The 20810-nt window shown below is 43.1% G+C and overlaps 1 protein-coding gene across 5 annotated transcripts in view; it reads right to left on the minus strand.

Moving 5' to 3' along the window:
- Positions 1–20810, minus strand: part of AMBRA1 (autophagy and beclin 1 regulator 1) — a 135872-nt gene that overhangs the window by 63649 nt on the left and 51413 nt on the right. For 4 of the 5 annotated variants that reach the window (XM_029997078.2, XM_041129673.1, XM_041129667.1 and 1 more), the window contains 2 exons: positions 18257–18340; positions 17597–17697 (listed from right to left, as the gene is read on the minus strand). In XM_029997078.2, coding sequence (XP_029852938.1) covers positions 17597–17697; positions 18257–18340 — 185 coding nt within the window. The remainder of the gene's footprint in view (positions 1–17596; positions 17698–18256; positions 18341–20810) is intronic. The other variant, XM_029997088.2, reaches the window with a different exon arrangement.

Below are 20810 nucleotides of genomic sequence, written 5' to 3' on the forward strand. Positions count from 1 at the left end.
TGATCTAGACGATGGCAATGGAAACAAGACTCATTGCTTATCGCCACTAGCTTTAATACACAAAGCCTGTTCTAGCACCTCAGTGAATCTGCAGGGATCTCTGCATGGAGCCAATGCAGAGATTCAGGCTCAAAAGGTGACCCAGATCCCAGAGTACGTGGAGCAGGACTGATGAAGCGTGCTAGTCCACACCCTGATGGACCACTGTGTAACAACGTGAAAGTAATGGTGTGACATTCAGAACAGTGACACAGCGTTAGAGCTCCCAGAGGGCAGCAGGACTCCACCAAGGAGTTCAGCCAACCTCATAACCTTGCAGTGACTTCTGTAAATCAGTGCCACAGCTGAGTTCAACGCAGACAGGTCCAATCCCCGGCAATTACAAAGGTGACTACAAGATGAAAAGAGACTAACATTTTATCCCATTTTTTAAAGGAGTATTAAAAGTCAAACTCAAAGCCACACACAGAAAAACTAAGACCTAAGCTCAAGGCAGCAGATATACATCCTAGCTACTCAGCATGCAGGCCCTGCACTGAACAACGGATGAATACCTCAGATGGGTTTTATTTCTTTTTAGGGCCAACTTGACCTTAATCCAGCTTGAATTAGCTCATAATACTTCCAGAGGATACTTAGCAGACCTGTGCAAGAAGCTGCTATACAATATAACCAACACAGCTACTCCACACAGCATTTATAAGTAAGAGTGGAGGGAAATTTAGACAATGAAAATAGGGCAATCACAATTTACTGGTTTGCGGTAAGATTTTAGATTATACATCATAGATATCTGGAGCAGGCCATGCTTTACTGGAGGTAGGGGTCACAAACTGAAGAGAAACTGTGGTCAGAGGCTCCAAGATCTCATCATCACAGCAGCAGAGCCAGAGGTCCAGCTCCTACCAGATCAAAGAATCAGCAGTGGTACAGCCTAGAAGATGATGAGCACTCCAGGTCAGTCTCTCAGTCCTAGGACTCGGTGTAAAATTACAGTCCCAAAGGACAATTTTATTAGGCCTCACAAGTCAGAGGACAACAGAAGTTAGGCAGTACCCCACTAAAATCACAGGAGTAAGGGAGACCAACATCCAGTTACAGCTAGTTTCTTTTCAAGCAGAGAAGTTATGACAGGGCTTTGCCTTCAGCTTTCACCGTTTTCTGTGTCAACAGACATGCATGTATCTAGCGAACGAGGTGTCTTCTGTGGAACCTCAGCGGCCAAGCTGGGCCAGGAAAAGATAGACGAAACACACTCCCCTCACAGCCCTTCTGTGCCTTCCACACAGAGAACCCAATCAAGACCTTAGCGACATGCTTTCTCACCTCACCTTTCTAGATCTTTGCAAATCTGTTCATTTTATGTGGCCTATAAGCTCTTTCTCTAAACTTTGTTACTGACTCTGTCCCCACGACAACTTAATGTCTTCCAGTGTTTACCATCAGCCCTTCTCTCTCATTCCATCTTGCTATGATTTCCAGTCTATAAGCACTGTTAGTTATTTGTCTGCCCTCAGCCCTCTTTTTCCTGTGTCTTCATTCCCTTCCACTCTGTCAAAGCAGGTTTGGATTTCCTTCATGCTTTTCAGTGTCCTCATAATGGGGGTACAGGGGTCTATTCATGTGTGTTGGGTGTTTGCCTCCTTCCCTTAGTCATGCTCCCCACCAGATTTTGAGCCTCACCCACCTCTGATACCAGTTCCCATTCCGCTATCTACTGCGAGATAACTCTAACGAAAACTCCCACCAGACCAATTCCCTCCACTACGCAACTTTTCTCTTCTGCTGTGGCACCTCAGGGAAGACAGAGATCTGACTGGGCTGGTCTGTCATGAACCAAAGGACAGATCCTCAAACAACTTGTGTGTGCAGCACACCAGGAGACATCACATGGATGGGTGCATGCATGCCCACACCATGAATGCTAATACGAACAATTGTTTGAAAGAAGACAAAGTGTTTTTCCAGCTTAACTGAAACCCACGCCTGCAATCCCAGCTGCCTCGTCACCACCTTTGACTCATTCCTCAAACCCTCCCCTCCTCCAACCTCCATTTCTCTCCGTGCAGAATCTCAGTTGCTTGTAAGAAAATTACAAAATGACATTACTTCCTCCGTCCTTTCAACCTTCCCTTCCCCTCCTGCAATTCCTCCCATCATATACAGAAGCATGTTCCCAACCCTAGAAGGTTGGAAGCACTCCACCTGCCTCTATGATTTTATTGCCATCTTCCTATTTCATGCCAATTTCCATCCCTTCCCATTTGACAGTACACATTTGTATGCTCTTCTCTTTCCTCTCACAATACAAATATGCATTAACTTCTTGCATCTCTAAATTCCTCAGAGACTCAGGATCACAGTTTGGATGTCTAGGGTGAGAAGGAGAAATGCGTTCAACCCCTGTGCTCTTCTCGTCTCTAGCTCTCAAACTGCACCATGTGAACTGCTGGCAGTCACATTTGTTTTTCTGACAAGTCCAGTTTGTATCCTCTCCAGCCAACTTCCATCTCTCAGATACTACTGAAGCTGCTCTACTTCTAGTGACCGCCTTCCTGGTCAAAGCTCAGGACTAGTAGTCTAATTGTCATCATTATCTCTTACTTAGCAAAGGTGGTAACATTTTTGATTCTTGGGTTACTCCTCCCTTGCCTTCTGTGAATGACTTCCACCGCTACCACTCTCACCACCCCCAAAGATGCTGAAGGAGACAAATGAACAATTATAAGCATCACCACAACTTCTTCCACACTGATGTCTGTGCTTGCTGCCAACTCTGAAGTTACCTAATGGGTCATAAGCCACACCTACGTACTCCTTCCCACCCATTGCTGCAAAAACAGGTGGGTTGAAGCAGCTCGATACAGCTGAAATTGTACACAGTTTCAGGCAGTGCTTGAAGCAAGAGAAAGAGATGTGAACCTGGTTCCCAGATCAGCAGAAGCTGGGTTACCAGGGTATCAGCAGGACTTGAGAGCCCAGAGCAATTACATTCATAGAGGCTGGCTCACAGCTCCTGCTGATTTTGAACTCTCAGAAACATGATAACTCCTGCGTGCCAGGGCTGCTGGATTACAGCCCACACCAAGCTCAGCAGGAGAGTGTGTCAACCTACTGCTCAAGAAAGCAAAATACAGCTTCCTTTAGTAGCACTGACTTGCAGCTCCTGCTTAGTTTAAAACCAACTCTCTGAGCTCCTGCAGACACTGGAGACCGTTCCCTCTTCTGCCTCACTCCAGAGGTAGTGGTATCCTAATTTTAAAAAAACAGGGGGTGCGGAAGGGATGACATATGAAGCACACCTCTACCCTCAGTTCCCATTTATATTTGTTAATGCACAAAATCTCTTGCTGTCTGCATTTACTGTTGAGTTCCGAGGCAACAAGTTAAAAAGCTCGTATGAGTTTATATAGGGCTCTCATCCTGACTAGGGCCTGTATTTGCTATTGTACAAATACTGTTTGGATCCTCTGCTTGGTTTCCATTAAGAATTTCTCTGTCTCATGCAGGACACCTACCACCTTCCACATGTTTAACACCTCAAAACCACCAACAAATGCAGCTTTTATGTTTTGGGAAAAGTCCACAGCCTAAATTTATTTCCCTAGGCTCTGCCCTTGCCCAGGGCATGTTCTAAAACAGCCTCCACACAGAGAGGGAGATTTCTCAGTGTGGCTCACGTTAAGGTAAACCACACAGGTAAGGTAAACCCATCTGGGATGAACAAACCCACAAGTCAAAAGTAATTCCAAAGAGGCAGGCAAGTTGCGACTAACCTTACAGTACCCTCCCATACATCTTCCCCCCTAATCAAGGAAAGCCAGCAGGCCAGAAGCACAAAACCAAGAGAGCAAGCTGAGGTAATGATACTATGTGGAGGGAAAACTATCACTGCAGAATCTAATAGTTAGCAACAACCTTCGATTTGTATACATTAAGTGGTAACAGACTGATGCATTAATGGTCAATTATAAAAAAAAAACAGGGTAGCAAGCAGAAGGATCCAATGGTACAATTCTATCTACCTGGGAAAGGGAGCTGGAGATCAGTACACAGCATCCTTACCAGATACCTTTTACAACATACAACTACGTTGCCATAGCAAGAGCTTCTTCCATCTTTATGCCAGGGTGGCTATAAAAATGTCTATGGAGATATTCTATATTGGGTGTAGCAAATCTGGCTCAGGGTTTGCTTTGTAGTGTTGGGTTTTTTCCCCTGCCATGTAAAACACGTAAGCAAAAATCATGACTATTCTCTTCAAAGATGACAGCCAAAAGTGGCAGGCCACTGAGAATTCCCACCCTTCCGCACGCGAGATTGCACGGGTCCCTGCCTCCCCTCCATGCTCTGGAGTGTGGGTAATTTTTTTATTATTTCCCCCCACCTTTAAAAAGGAGGCAGCAAGCTGTGGGAAAATACTTTTATGGCTAAGTGAGCTTTACCACCCACAAAGAGACAGGTCCCCAAGGGGCCCTCACCGCCCACAAAAAGATGAGCACTTCTGCAAAGCCTTACCCCTTCTGATATAATGATATCTAGAAATTCATCGCTTTAACAATGCACACAAAAGGAATCAGCCTGCACCCTTCACTTTTAAGAACATCATCATCTCTCTCCAGTGCCTTTCTGAATCTCAAAGCCAGCTTTAGCTTCCCAGCTACCAATACAAAGAAAGGCTTATTGGAAGTCTGCATCAGCAAATACAATATACAAGACTTCTCAGATTCAGTACTCGCTTCCATCATGCGGCACGGGAACAGACTACAGCTTGCGACATGATGCAAATGGCTAGCAGGACCTCTCCTGCACTGGGACCACTGAAGACATCCCATCAAGACTCCTGTACATATACCAGGAACTGTGGGACCAGTACTATGCTCATAAACTTCCCCTTGAGCCCAGGCAACAATCTCGCTAGTTTAAACACTCCATGTACTGGAAAAAACCCACCTGTTTCAGCAATTAGCTACCATAAGGTAAGTGGTGAACTTTATGGAGCAGGACTTCAAGAAATAAACCCCTAACACCACCACTCAAATATCTGCTGTTTGTTTCCAGTCTAAATTGGTCTGACATCAGCTTCTGCATCTTTCTATGCCTTTTGTCTCTTGAATTAAAGGGTGCTCTATCAGAAATCCTTCCCCCACATAGATATATCTAGACAAATCAAGTAACGACGACTGCCTACTACTTCTTTGATTAGCTAAGTATATTAAGCTTATGTCATTCTATAGCTGAAGTTTTCCTCAGGTGATTCTTCCTTCAGCTACTTTGAGCCCTTCTGAAGTGCAGACACAAGAGTCACACATGGATTTGTACACCATCTGGAACGGTGTTAATAAGACCATACAAAAAGATAACAGCAGTTTCATACTTCCTGATATTGCCTGCCTATATAAGGTCTTAGATCTATGTCATCATGACAGGAATTCATGTTCCCTTGGTTCACATGCAATTCCCCAAAGACATTTGCAGAGTCACTACTTTGCCCAAAACAAGCCTTCACAAACTGCAAATGGGATACGCATTACTTGTCCCAAGGTATCCAGTCTCACTCTGGACTGTAATAATATTCACTTACTCACAAAATACCATTGCTTGGATCATCACTGGGAATGAAACTACTGCAGGAAAAATCTGCCCTCCAAGTAAACAGATTGAGATTGCCACTGTCACACTCCATATTTTACTATCTACAGACAAAAGTGGATTGACCCCAGACCCCAAACACCTGGTTCTTTGAAAGGCCAACAGCAATAGACTGGTAACACTGAACTCTAGGCTCTTAAGAGTGCTTAACAGCTGGCTTGTTTGAAATGCATCTTGCCTCTAGCCCAGTGTCATTCCACAAAACTGCTTCCTTTAACTGTCCAAAATCTTCCCTATTGTGTCAGCCTAATTCAAGGCTTTGAGCACACTGTTCGCATTTGAACCATCTTCCAAAAATGCATATGGAAGCCTATGTATCTGGGCTGGTAAAAATAACCCTGCAGTTGCACCATCTTCTCTGCCGGGAAGCATGATGGTAAAAGTGTAATTAGCACTTCAAGGCTCTGTATTTGGGACCTCTTAACCCTTTAATAGGACTTTTTCATGGGAAGGACAAAGTCATACACATTTCTCTAACAAACTTCTCTCATGGGGCAGCATAACCAAGGACAACGTACCGCAAACATCTCCACAACTCCTGAAATGCAGCCAGTCACAGACAGTGTCTGGCACACTTGAGTAAATGCAGATCTTTCCAACTACTGCTAATCTCAGTGCAGTCACATTTCCAGATACTAGCCAAAAATCCCCTGACACCTCAGACCTCATCAAGCATATCCTGTAAATTGAAGTGGTCTGCACTCACTCTGACCAGAAAAGTCACGCTCATTCTAATCTCACTTGCAAATAAAGTCGTAAATTATGCTCATAACGTACAGTTGCTGATCCACTCCAACTCTTTCTATGGACACTTATGCTACATAAGTAGGCGATTGAGGGTTTTCAGCTTTTGTTTCAGCTTACCAAAAGGAACTGAAAATGTAAGACTCTTGGCAGAAAATAAGTATCCTCATAGAAAGCTAGTAACAAAGCATTTCCCAGTACCATAGTAACATCTGCTCTCTCAGACAAACCTTGAAAGAGGCAGAAGTCCTCTGCAGTAACAGCCATCACAAGGTTTTACAATAGGCTTAGTGGACAATGCCAATACATGCAACCAGAAGCAGCTGTACCTACTGCTGAAATAGTGTTTAACACAGCTTCAGCTAAAACAAACTCCATTCTCACCTACACTGAAGCCAAACATCATGTCACTGCTCCTGTGCACTCATGCAATTCAGAGAATCACTGAAGATGGGAGGGTGGAAAGGACCTATGGAGATGCTCTAGTCCACCCCCCTGCTCAGAGTATGATGAATTACAGCAGGCTACTGGGGACTATCTCCAGTCAAACTTGGGTGTCTCCAAAGACGGAGACTCCACAACCTCCTTAGGCAACCTGTTCCAGCATTTGGCCACTCTAACAATAAAAAAAAAAGTTTTCTTAAATTCAAATGGAATTTCAGTTTGCGTCCATTGCCTTTTGTCCTTTCACTGGGGACCACTGAGAAGAGCCTGGCTCTCTCGTCTTCATTCCCTCAGTTATTTATACACGTTGACAAGATCCACCCCCAAGCCCTCTCTTCTCCAGGCTGAACAGTCCCAGCTCTCTCAGCCTCTCCCCTCAACTCAGAGTCTCCAATCCCTTACTCATCTTTGTGGCCCTTCACTGCACTCTCTCCTGTATGTCCATGCCTTTCTTGCACTGGGGGCCCAGAACTGGACAAAGCACTCCAAATGTGGCCGTACCAGGGCTGAAGAGAAGATCACCTCCCTCAATCTGCTGGCAATGCTCTTCCTAATTCAACCCAGTATACTGTTGGCCTCCTTTTCTGCAAGGGCACATTTACTGGCTCACATTCAACTTGTTGCCCACCAGGACCCCCAGGTCCTCTTTTGCAAAGTTGCTTTCCAGCCAGTAGGTCCCCTGCCTGCACTAGTGGATGGGGTCATTCCTCCCCGGGTGCAAGACTTGGCATTTCTCTTCATTAAACTTAGTGAGATTTGTTGGCTCATTTCCCAGCCTATGAAAGTCCCTCTGAATAGCAGCACAACTTTCTGCCTCATCACCTACTCCTCCCAGTTTTGCTGAGGATGCACTCTGACCCATCATCCAGGCGATGAATGAAGGTGTTAAACAGTATGTATTGGTCCCAAGCAGATCCCTGAACAGGCCTAAGTCTGCCTTCCTGAAGAGCTTTTCCCACAATCCTGTCCTGTAGATACTTCCTTATTTATCCACATACACTTGAAGTGGGCCCCTTTTACCCATTTTGAGGCATGAAACCAAAAGGAACAAGGTATGATGAAGGATCCAGAAAACATCCAGTTGCAAGACATAAGGCTAATTCACTTACAAATAAAACTTGGATTACAGTACTCGTGCATGCACTTAGCCAACATGTTAGCTTGTGAGGCACAAGAAACAATAAATGCATCCAGGAGCTGCAAAACAGTTGCAAAAAGCTCTGCTGCATCAAAACTGCTACATTATCTTCCTACATATAGGAAATCCAGATGTTAAGTTTTGTTTCTCATAATACCAAAACTCTATCTGCTGAGTCCTGTAGCCATGTTTTGAGCATGAAATGTGGAAAAGATACAGCACCAACTAGCAACAAGGAGTGTACCTACCATGAGTCTCCTTGTATCACATCTAGCACAGCTTCTGATCCAAGTACCAGAGCTTCTTGCCTACTCCGTTAAATACAGGTTGTTGACAGGTCCGCAGTCTGTCTGTATTGGTCTCAGCCAGACCCAATACACTGTCCCATCAATGCACAACACACCAAGAAGGGACACAGAGTAGGAAGGGGAAGAAATTAACAAACAGATCGCAGCACTGTGCTACATGGGAAGCATAAATGTTGAGGGGCATAACATAGGAGGAAGTCACATGAGTCTTTATTGAGTATCTGAGACTGATGTGGTCTGAGAAAGGGCTCCTGCAGCAGGCACACTCATTCATACTATAAAACCAAGTTCCATACTTCTGGCTAGCAGAATTAAATTTGCAACAGTGCTGCACATGAAATGACAGTAGCAGTACTAGCTTCAAATTGCACAGGTGGAAACATGGAAAAAAAAAATCCTATCACACAAGGCTCATTTATCTTGAGCAGAGTTAAGCATGCACTGTCTGACTGGTCTCAAAATACCCATTAATACTTGCAGTCCACAATAAGTTTAAAAAAAAAACCAAGAAAAACTCAAAAAAACCCAGAACAAAAAGCTGCAAAACCAGAGAAAGGGTACGCTCCCTCCTAAGAAAACTTGATTACCTGCTGCAGACAGTAGTAGGGTTTGTGTATGGGGAGGACGGAGGTGGAGAGCAACTCCACCTTTTCAGTGACAAATGTAGAAAATAAAGAAAGCAGGTGAGCAGCACTGATGAACAGTAAAGCTATATGCCACCTTGGCATTGCCACTCTGCCAAGCAGCGTTTACTTCTGGATGCAAGGCACACATGAAAGAACACCCTCCATACAAACCAAAGAGCTGCTGCACTTCCTCCTCTCAGAGTTCCTGCTTTCTTAGTTTCTTTATACCACCTTTGGTGCTTTCATTTCATCCCTTCTGCTCAGGCTCCTCTTCTAGATATCATCCTTTCTGCACTCAGCAGTCAGGGCAGGATACAACCTGCCTAATTTTAGGCATCTAAGGTATCCACAGCAGAAAGGTACTCTTCCTAAGCTCCCTATAGAATCGGTAATGAATAGACTGGCAGCTCCACAGAAGATTTAGAGCACCTAAGTTCAGCTCACTTCAGGTGATGAATCGGAGCAGAAGCTTCTTTTTCTCTGCCAACTATACAGGAAAGCTTAGCCTCCCAAGTCAGATGCCCCCAAAATTACAGTGTAAATACCCCCCATAGTGCATCTAGCTGTGGATTCTTATTTCCAGTTGACTCACATCCCTCCCAATTAACACATTCCCAGATTTAGCAGATTGAGATGAACTACAGCTTGAGCTGCAAAAGCACAGAGGAAAGACAAGAACAAAAAGGACTGAGCAAGAGCAGGCTTTAAAGTGCTAATAGCACTATTTGGACTCTTTAGGTCACCTTTACTGTGCAATATTTAAGAGACTTTTGGACTGTCTCCAGCTCTCAGGTGTGAAGAGGCAGCTCCTTCCATATAAAGACATTGATACACAAAATACTATTAAAAATTTATTTTAGAAGTTAAACTGGTTTTGGAGTCACTCAAGCCTTAAGAGTACTCTAGTCTCTGGAATCAAATAGGGGATAGAATCTTACAAGGGTTCTGATGCAAGTTCATTTCCTCTGCCCTTCAATCTCCAGTGCTTTGCACTCTTAATGTCCCAACCAAAGAATTCAAACTGGATCTGTTCACAGCAGACAACAGAGAAGTGTCTGTGCCTACAGAGCACCTTTGCTGCTAAATGGAAGAAGCAAGTGAACAGAGGCATATAGCAAGCAGGGCATTATAAGCAGACGGCCAAACGTTCTTCCATTCCAGCACACAAAGTACCCTGCTGCTTTCTAGCTGTCTATGCTTTTTGTATGCAGCAGTGTATAGCAGGAGCGGACATCAAAATGAGGATGAGTAACTGCATAGATTCTCACTGCAGAATTTGATATTTTGGATGGGAGGGAAAGGCTAACTGGAAACAACACAACGAACCTTTTCCATCACATAAATGTGTATGTTAATGGTTTTCTCTCAATACTACCTACCATCCACTTTCAGGAGACATCTAGCTAGACAGGGGAACTAAACCCCCTTTTAGCTCAGAGGAGCATTTATCTGCATCAAAACCAATGCCACCAGCTTGGGAACTTTTGTGGGGTCTTTGCACAGGACTAGTATTTCAGAAGAGATGGCCTGTGGGTCATTCAAATGCTAATGACATCAACTACCTATCAGCCTTCATTGTGCCAAGGTACAATGATACAGGATGACGCAGATTACAGTACAAGAAAAGGGGTAGCTGGGCTGCCAATTAAAGCACAGAGACGGAAAAACCAAACTCACTGGTGTCTTGCAATACAGTGAAAACTGACTGATGTACTATAAAGATAGACCTGCTAGGGAGAATGTAGCATCCGTGGATCAACTATCACATCACTGTGTAGCCACAAGAAATAATGTACTACCAGTCGGTTTCTAGGCTTTGTTTTTCAAGCATTAACTGATTTCTACCTCTAGGATAGGGATTTGATTTGAAGAATGTTTGCTAAGAAGTTCACCTTCTGACCACATGATGTGGTATAAACCTGTAGCCACAGCTATAGAATCTGTGAAGTAGAATTCTAAGATAAATACTAAGATAAAGTTAACTCACAGTGTATGACTTCATTCTGCCTTCGTCCAATCCATCCATGACATCAAACTATCAGGAGATTTTATTTACGAGATACTCCGCTATGATCAAACAGCAACATTAAAGACTTTCATAGCTGAAAGCTGCTCTAGGAAAGCAGCAGCTGGAGAGAGGCAAAGGCAGATGAGAGCTCAGGTCCTGCAGCTAACTAACCTTCATGAAAGCTCATGTGCTGCAAGCGTGTTATTAGAACACATGAAGCAAGTTTATAAGTGAACACTTAAATAAGAGGATGTCACGCAAAGTCTTCTCCACACTTCCAAAATCCTACTGTCTTCAGAAGCTTAAGTACCATGTTGAGGAAATCAACAACTCCAAGGATACCTCTCACGAGTTCCATAAAGGCACACTTTCTGCTCCCTACTGTAATGAGTTCATGCATTTGCAATTCAGCACTACAGCCTCATTTCTTCCTTACATTTCTGCATGAAAGGCTGCACTTTCACAGAAATTATAAACAGTTCTCAAATCTGTGATGAAGGTACAGATATCTACAGCTCTCAAGTTGCAGAAGAACCTGAGGCATATTTTAAGCCTCTTATGTCATTTAGTGTCCACTGACGTAGATCACAGAAAGACCACAGAGAATGAGGTTACTCAAAGGCTCACATCTTTCCATATTAAGCAGTACCCAACAGACTTATAACAGAAACACACTGCATAGAAAGCCACACGGCTATGTTCATTGATTTTATTACTCTACAGATCTATCTATTGTGAAAGATGTGATTAGATCAGGACACTAATCGAAATTCATGTAGTTGTCTTAGATGAAAAGGCAGAAGCAAGCTAACAGCAAAAAGCCAGTGACGTACAGCTGAAGGTACAGACACAAAACAACGTTCAAGTCTCAGGCAACTGTACAGAAAGCCTTGCCAGAGAATACATACCTACTAATAGTGAGAAAAACAAGGGTACATCAGAGACAACTGGGATGTATTTTCCCATCAACTTTTGCTGGCCTTCTGGAGCTCTCAAGTCACCTTAGTCCTACTCTGTACATTGTACATCACTGCAAGCACATTTGAAGGATGGGGGCATCTCAGAATTCACAGCTCACTGACACTGTATGCGACAGAATAGGACTAGGTCAAGAAGACTTGAGCCATGGGAGGCAATCACACCTGCAATACCAGAGGAACTGGAGAACGTGCCTGCAATATGGTTTCCAAGGCAACCAAAGCAGCCTCTTATCATGATCACTTTCATCATTAGAGCAGAAGTGAAAGGTTACTGGGCTAATTCTAGTTGCAGCAGCAACCAATACTCTATCCAATTGTAAGTATCACAGGCTCATCGACATCCATTTTAACTGGCTTTAGGTTAGAGCCATTCACTTGTATTTGAACATTAGCCCTAAACACAGCTAGAGTGATCAACAGATTGGGAACATGCACCAGGAGGCACCTTAGCTAGTGGGTCTGGTTTGAAAATTTGACTGATGAGAGGTCATGGCCCTAATTCTTATTAGGAGAACTATCACATGCTCAAATAAATCTTCCCGTCACAGAAGGAGGACAACATTTATCCACCATCTCAGCTAATTTTCATTCTGATGCAACGTCAAATCCTCTAACAATTGTGCGTTAGCAGTTTCTGGCTGAAGTATAGAAATTCACTTGAAGACACATGACCTAGAATTCTCCCAGGGAGCCAAGCTTTGAAGAATGGGATAACTTACGTGATTTTGGGAAAACAGCAGCTGAACGTTACATTCTGAAGTCCTAGATCCCAATTAAAGGCAGGCTATCAACTGATTCTTATCTTCACCTATAGCCTCAGCCCCACCCCAATGTAACAAGGCCAGACAGCTTTGGCAACCCCAGCAGAGATAGCCAAAGCTGCACCATTATTACTCTTGTAGCAGGTGATACTCTGAATAGACATGGGCTATGGAAAAATCTGTAATATCAAGCTCGCTCTTTGAATAAATGTAAGTGTTCAGTCTCTGGTCTGAATCTACTACCCTGAAACAGCAATGAAATTGCTCAAAAACTGTAGATGTAGAGTGTTATATCACTTGACCCTTAAGTCAGGCTGAGTCTGGATCTCCCTGTGAGGTGGAAGAATCAGAGCAACTGTGTTGGATTGCATTTAAACAGATAAAGTGTGGTGGCAAAGCCAGAACAGACAAACATGATCTGTGTTCATGCAAAGAAAAATATTTTGTTTGTTGAGGTGTACATAACTGAATAGATACCTATTCAAACAAACTGAGGTGAGACAGAAGCAATTCACAAAGCTAGGTAACTCTATCATAAACCAGTAAACTTTCATCTGCAGGTCTTCTGCTGAGTAACAGAAATGTCAACAAACTGGCATCTGTGTCAATTTTTAAAGCCTCCTGCAAAGTTCCTTGGCAAACACTGATTTTCTTCTTCCTCCGAGCTTCCACTGAACTGAAACTAAAGTCGTCTTTGTTCCACTATACCATTAGCATGTCTGACCATCCTGAAGTAGTCAATTACTATAAAGCCTAAAGGAAAAGTTCACATAGGCGAACAAGAGGTCATAAGCACTTCAGTGCAATGAAGTGCATCTTTTTTTTAAATATTAAAATGTACATCTGTCTACTACCAGATGCCAAAAAATATCCATGACTTGGCCCTCAAATTACTTAGCAGTGTCCTGCTCACAGTGTGATTTAGGACAAAGAGAAGTTTATAAAAACAAACAAACAAACAAACCAAAGCCAACAACCAAACCAAACAAACAACAACAAAAAAACCAACCCCCCAAAACAACCGAAAAAACCCACAACCAAAACCAACAGTGGGCAGAAATACTCAGCTTAAAGAAAAACAAAAAAGCAGGAGGAGGTGGTAAACACAATACTAGGCAGTGTGTTCCTTGGATCCCGAGCCAAGCATGTTAACACTGATGAACTTTGCAGCAGTACTAACTCCCATTACAAAAGATGTAACCTCATCCCACGAAACCGCTCTTTGGTATCTCCTGGGAAGCACAGGAAAAAAAAAGAAAAAATAAAGATTAAAAAAAAAAAAAAAAAAAAAAAGAAAAACCCCACTCTGTTGGTATGCAAATGCCAGAGAACCCAAGAGACTAGAAGAAATGGCCCCAAGAGGCAGTATTCCACTTGTATTGCCACATGGAATCAGCCAGTCCTATTGAATGAGAAGCCAAAAATGCATTTACCGCTTTCATCATCACTTCAGCAAACCACCACTTCAGTTAGCTTTCACTGTATGGATATTTCCTTGGAGACCACAACCCCATCGCTTACGGCAGTTCCCAAGGAGAGGAGAGTCCAGAGGGTAGCTTACAGCCCACACTACCAAGAGCCTTAGAAGAGCTGCCAAATGAACTCTCAGCTTTTTTGATGAGTCTTGAAATATAAGGGGGATGTGGAAGACTGAAAAATATGCTAGTGTTATACCAGTATTTTAAAAGGTTGAAATAGGATGAGACATGTCAGTCTTGTCAGCCTGACATTGATTCCAGACAAAATAATGAAAAAGCTGATATAAGACTCAGTTAATACAGGATTAGAGGAGGACAGTGTAATTACTGCCAATCAACATAGACTTTACAGGAAAATATAACTTGTCAAACTACCAACACTTTTTGGTGTGATTACAAGTTTGAATGCTAAAGGTAACAGTGTTGATGTAATATATTTTCACATGGTGTTTTACTTCATGCCAGAAAGCACAGTGATGCAGCGTATCGTATCAGCTGATAGGTCTAAACTGCACCAGTAGACAAGGAGGCAGGCAGGAAGGTGCTACTGGGACTCGTTGCTGTTCCAGTGCTACATGCAAATTAGGCTGCTGGCATGGAGATATCTCTGTCTGTCATGTTGACTAGTATCGCTTCGTTCTCCCCCTGAACTCCCACCTACTCTACCCATCTGTTGCCACCTTTCCTATACTTTGCCGGGAAGTGCCTTGGCGCAGGGATGGCCACCAGTCCCTGACTAGTACAAAGGACTCTCTAATCCTGACCTAAGCCCTGCGTGGCATGCCAGAGTCATTTTGCCAAACCTACTGTGTTGCTCTACTAGCCCATCTGCTTATATAACCTGTAATTTTTAGTGGTTCATTAAACCAGACTGCTTTAAGAATTTATTCACAAGGCAGTCTTCCCTAGCATGGAGCTATTGTCTATAACAGTTGCATGAGAACAATACTTAAACAACCGAAAGATGTTAATACAAAGCAGAGAGCTGAAAGTAAACATGGACACAACCTAACAGCAAGAGCTCTGACGTCAAGAAATTTAGTCAGCACACCAAAGTAATTCACACACCCATAAGATCTCTGTCTGCTGCTTTGATTTCCTCTCCGCATACAGCAGTAAGTGGGGCAGGTGACAGGAGAAGTGTAAGTGGGTGTATTTTCCCAAACAACAGCTCTCACTCATACTTGACCACAGAAGTCTATTGTCAGTTTTTAGAAAGCAGTCAGGTTAGAAATACAAGGGGTTTTTGCCATCTTTTCTCAAATGCTGTAGAGGTTACATAAGAAATACATTTGGCATTTATGCATTTAAACATAATTCAGAAATGACAGTCTGGATACATGGTAGGATGAAGCAATTTAAGGCACTCAAGCTTAGATTAGCCTGTGTTAATAGGAAGATAGATGATTGATTTTTCCCTCAGCCAAGGCTGGCAACCTCACCCATAACTACCAGCCCAGGGTTAAAGCACTTTTCAGCTTAAGTTGAGGTTTTTCACTATGATAGTGAAAAAGAACTACCACAAGCTTTGGCAAAGACTAACTAGAAAGGAAAGCACAGTATCAGCACTGGAACTTTGAATGGCTCTGAAATATAATACTGAAAATGACAATGCTACTGACCAACATAATGAACACAACAAATTCTCTTATTATTCCACATCTGCAACCTCATTTTCTAGTTCTCATCTATTGTGCTTCCACCTAATATTTACAGCTTCAACTCTCCTGGTTTCTGCAGAACATTAACATGTTTTTGAGCACAAATGTAAAAAACATTTTGAAAGCTGAAAGCGTAGGTACAGAGTAAAATAAACAGAATATTAAAACAACGTATCACAAGCAGCTGCTGCATTAGGAAAATTAATTTTATATTTAAGTCAATAAAAGCCTATCCTGTGGAGTCCCAGCCATTCCAGCATAAGGTTCCACGACACTGCAGGAGCCCACAAACCTTGCCTTAAGTAGGCTCAGCACAGTGCCATACAGAAAAGATTGATCTTGTTTTTCGAAAGTCCCATGATTACAATTTCTGCCTTCTTTTGTTAATCTTGATGTATATACAACAAACAGCAAATATGTGCACTTGGGGCCTCAAATTCCCTAAAATGTGCAAGGACAAAGCGCCAGGCTGTTTCCCAGCTACTAAGGAACAGGCAAACTGCGAGAAGGGCTGGAGGAGGGTTGAAGGCAGGTGTCTCCAGCAAAGCGGGGCCACACAGGAGTTCTGCAGTGTTGCCTGGCAGCAAGTAATTATCTGCCAGTGTGCTGTTTCCACGTGCCAACAGCCAAAGCCCACACAGGCAGCAAGCACAGGAAAGTACATGCGTCAGCTAAAGCTACAGGCTAGCTCTACTCTTCCCTATGGAAAAAAAGCAGAGGTGCTTCAGAGGCTAGCCTTTGGCTGAGCTCTTACTATTATTGGAACAGCAAGCTCTATGAATCATGCACTCAAACAAAAATGTCCAGGGAGACAAAAGTCTGGGAGATGCCAGAAATCTGTTATCAAAGACAAGACCACTGCCATACTAAATCAGCCATGCAAAACCAACAACAGTTTCACCCCAAAACAGTTGGGAAAACTGCAATGAAGACTTTTAAGAACAGGTTAGATAAATCCTATCCAAAATGGTTTAGGCATTGTTGATCATGCCTTAGGATAACAAAAAGGGTCACACAGCCTCTTGAGAAACCTTTTGGCACTCCTTTCAGTGGCAGTCCTGTGCTGTGATTACCTACAGGAAGGGAGAGAACTGCATCCCAACCTACCTGTCCACATATCACCTCTCGTCCCCCCAGGCTCCAGGATGACTCTCCTGCACTGGGGTTAATTACAGAGCAACACAGACCCAGCCAAAAAAGACCCACCCTCAAGATATGTGTCATCTATAACCATCTCATTCATGAACTGCCAGAGTGCCATACTCCTCCTCTTTCCCCCACCTCCCTTCCCACCTCCGCCTGCCCTTTAAGGTTCCCAAATGCCTGTGCGCTGTACGTGGTGGCAGCTGACTTTTTTAATATGCACTTATTAAGATCCTAATTGAATCCCGCATTGCCTTGTGTGGGTCTTGCCAGCCGGAACATGAACAAGGCACCCTGTAATTCAATTAGAAGGACCTGCAGCAAGCTGATCATTAGTCTGTCAGGTTGTTAAGAAAAAGACATCTAGGAATAGGGGAGGAAGTTAAACAAAGGGAGAATTGTTAACAGCACCCCTCCCCAATTCATGCAGAGACTCCCATACACATATTTCCAGTGTGGAATCTGCAATGCCCAAGCACTTGAATGACAGCTCACCACATCACTCCAACAGTCCTTTCTCTTGTTTCAGGCAACTTAAATAGAACCTCAAAAGTTGGAATTAAGACTTTACCTCATCAATCCTCCTCTGCTCAGATTCATGAGAAAAATACCACTAACATATATGACTCCTGCAAACAAGGAAATCTCATTACCTGCCAAAACCCTGTTGACAGAGGAATGGGTGGCCAAGCCAGGCTGTCCCCGTTCATGGAAAATCCCAGCATAAGGCAAGTACTCTGGCAGCAAGAAGCGTCTGCAATAAAAAGAGAGTAACCTTACATGGAGAAAGACATCCCAGTATACTACAGCCCTGGACAGCAACTGCAATTACTTTGAGAAAACATGACTATATTCCAGCAGACTACAGTAGAGGGAAGACTGGACTCCTCTGCTTAGCCAACCACTTCACTGCTTCAAACAAAAGACAAGTTACAGATTAGAGCCTCCTCTGATCAATGTGGCTGTGAAGATCAGCATTAAGCAAATCCTTTACCTCCCACAATAGCTTCCTAATCTCAAACTCACATGTTGTGCTGAGAATCTCCAATCAGATTCTTTTCTCCTCCTATTCTGCCTTCACACCGTAGCCCCAAACTGCATGTAAAAAGCACTAAAACCATGCTGTCCTTCAAATGTCACAGGATAAGCTGATCAGACTAACATGCCATTTCAGGGGTCCCAGAAATTGCAAACCAAGAATACAACAGCCCTGTGCAAGAAAAGGAAACCATCTGAAAGCACCAGAGAGCTGTACTGCAACTGGTACCTCCAGGATTTCCACACCCTTTTACTCTTACATGTACAAGCCTTACCTCGGGACAAACCGCCCCAGCGACGGTGCAGACATGCGGGCATTCCGGGGAGCTCGGTGCCTGGATCGGTCTCCATTGTCCCTTCAGCAAAAGAAAAAAAAATTATTGTACATTAAAAATACTATGTAATAAAGTATTCTCCAAGAAAAGAAAAAACTCCAACAATGTCACCTAGTCATCCTGAGTATGCCACTGAGATTTAATGGTTCTCTTGAGTATGTCACATGCTTCTAATGTTCCAAAGTCATACAACTTACTGTACCAAAGACTCCTCACAGTTTTACCTATGGGTAGCCTAAAGTCCACTTTTTTCATTGTTTGACAATGTCTCAAGAGTATCAACAATACCACAGAGAGTCAAGGAATCAATGTCAGCACCTAAGCAAGTTAACAAGAAACCTTAGAATTTGGACTGGGAGAGCAAAAGCAAGCACACTACAGTCCTGATGAGAACTTTCTGTTAGTCAAAGAGATCTTAAGTTTCACTTTTTCATGCCCAGAAGTGCAGGCAAAAGAGCATAATCTGCAGACTATTCTTTTGCACTCCTTCCCTCAAGGTCCGGTTTAAATGTCATCACAGTTTAAGATAATCTCACCTTTCACAAGCTTTTCCAGTGAAGCCAAAAATGTTGGGTGGTATCAGACAAAACTGTACCTCCTCAGAAACCTCTCACTGTTTCACAATAAATGTCTGGGCCTTTGGGAATGAGGAGAAAGGGTCTAGAATCTATTGTCCTACAGCAGACAAAGGAAAGTCTTCCTCCCCAGGAGGGCAGTGCAACACTGAACAGGTTACCCGGAGGGGCTGCAGAGCTGCCATCCTTGGAAGTCTCAAGACAGGAGCTAGACAAAGCCACGGCTGACCCAGTCTGATTTTGGCAATAACAACCCTACAACAAGCAGAAGGCCAACTGGAGGACCTCCAGAGTCCCCAGCAAACAAAATTCCTGATATTGCATTCATAGGTCACAGAGGACCTGTAATTATACAGCACTGCAAGGAAAATAATGAGACTCCATCAGTGACTCTGGAGTTCTGAAACACTTCCACAGTGCTTTATTCTCTGTTCAGAAATTTACTCTCTGCATGACCCTGCACAAGTAGCAAGTCTGTTCTCCCTGGATTCCAGATCCCCATCTGTAATTGCAGCCCTAGTTGTCTCCTACCCAGGCAGTTGTGGGGAGAATATTACTTGCAGAGCCTTGGAATCACTAAGAAACTAAATATTCCTTATGCAACACACTAGCAGCACATTCCTAACCCACTCCAGCAAGCTGTGCATTTTATAATTTTTTTTTTTTGTTTTGCTTTTTTAAAGTCAGTGAGCAAGAAACGTGGGCTGAGAATAAAGTCCATTACGTGGCTGTTTCCCACACACTTGAGGAACCAGGAGCACAAAAGCAGAGGTTGTTCTGCAAAACTCGTTAGCATTTCAAGCTATTTCACCAAAATCAAATCTAAATCCAAGCTCAAAGCTTCCATTTCTCCTCCCACTGCAGACACAGCCAAAACTGCACCTCGCCCTGAGGTTTCTGTGTAACCAGCAGGGTTCCTGAAATCAGCAATGTAAAAGCTGCTGCTGTTCTTTTATCAGAGGCCTCCAGCCTATTAAGAGGCGGATCAATAACAGAAAGAATTCTGCGAACTCGAGTGCTGACATACCAACTTTTCCTGCTAAAGAGAATAAGCCAAAGGGAAAAAGAAGTGTCACGTTCTAGATCTTGCCACACACACTAAGAGCTAGTGAAAGTCAGACAAGAAATATACTTTTTACAAGTCTGTAGCTGATATGCAGACCTGGGAGAAAAGCAGCAAAACGGTTTTTAGGGTTTGCATTTGCTTTGGACATTTACTAGAGGATGCTTCTGAAAGGGACAAATATCAGCAAGAGGAATAGCAGCAGGACTACACTGCAGAACTCTCCAGTTGAAGAGAATCTCTACATCGGGTTTCAAAAGGAATGAGGAATTAGCTCCAACAAACAAAAGAAAGGTGCAAAGTATCCTACGGTCCAAATCAAGAGACATAAAGCAACTAATTGTTCAAGTTTTTTAAAATGCCACTAGCCAATGCTCTTAGCATCCACAAAAGCATTTTAGGACACAAATTTTCTAATCAACGAGACTTTCTGATGCAAGAACTCCATCCTGTACTGTCTCATTCACTGTGCATACAACCCTCCCCCAATACAAAAAGCCTAAAAGGGAAAAAATACAGACGAGACTTTTCTTCGGTTTTCACCATGACAGACACAGCCTCTACTGATTCAAGAGACAGCAATCTATTTTTAACACCCCCTTAAAAAAAAAAAAAAATTAAAAAACACCACACCCCAACTGCCACTGCCCTTTAACAGCAGAACTGGGAATGAGAAACAGTGACTATCTTTTGAGAATGCTAGAATTCCTATTTACTGTAATGGAAGTGTAAGATACAATCCCCTGTGCTAAAGAGGAATATTACTAAACATTACTCTGAATCACTAATTTACAGAGTCATTTATATCTAAACTCCCATGCTCAACTACATGCAAGAGTGTTTTTAAGCGTCTAGT

The sequence above is a fragment of the Aquila chrysaetos genome, chromosome 2, assembly GCF_900496995.4.
Source record: "Aquila chrysaetos chrysaetos chromosome 2, bAquChr1.4, whole genome shotgun sequence".
Taxonomy (NCBI): domain Eukaryota; kingdom Metazoa; phylum Chordata; class Aves; order Accipitriformes; family Accipitridae; genus Aquila; species Aquila chrysaetos.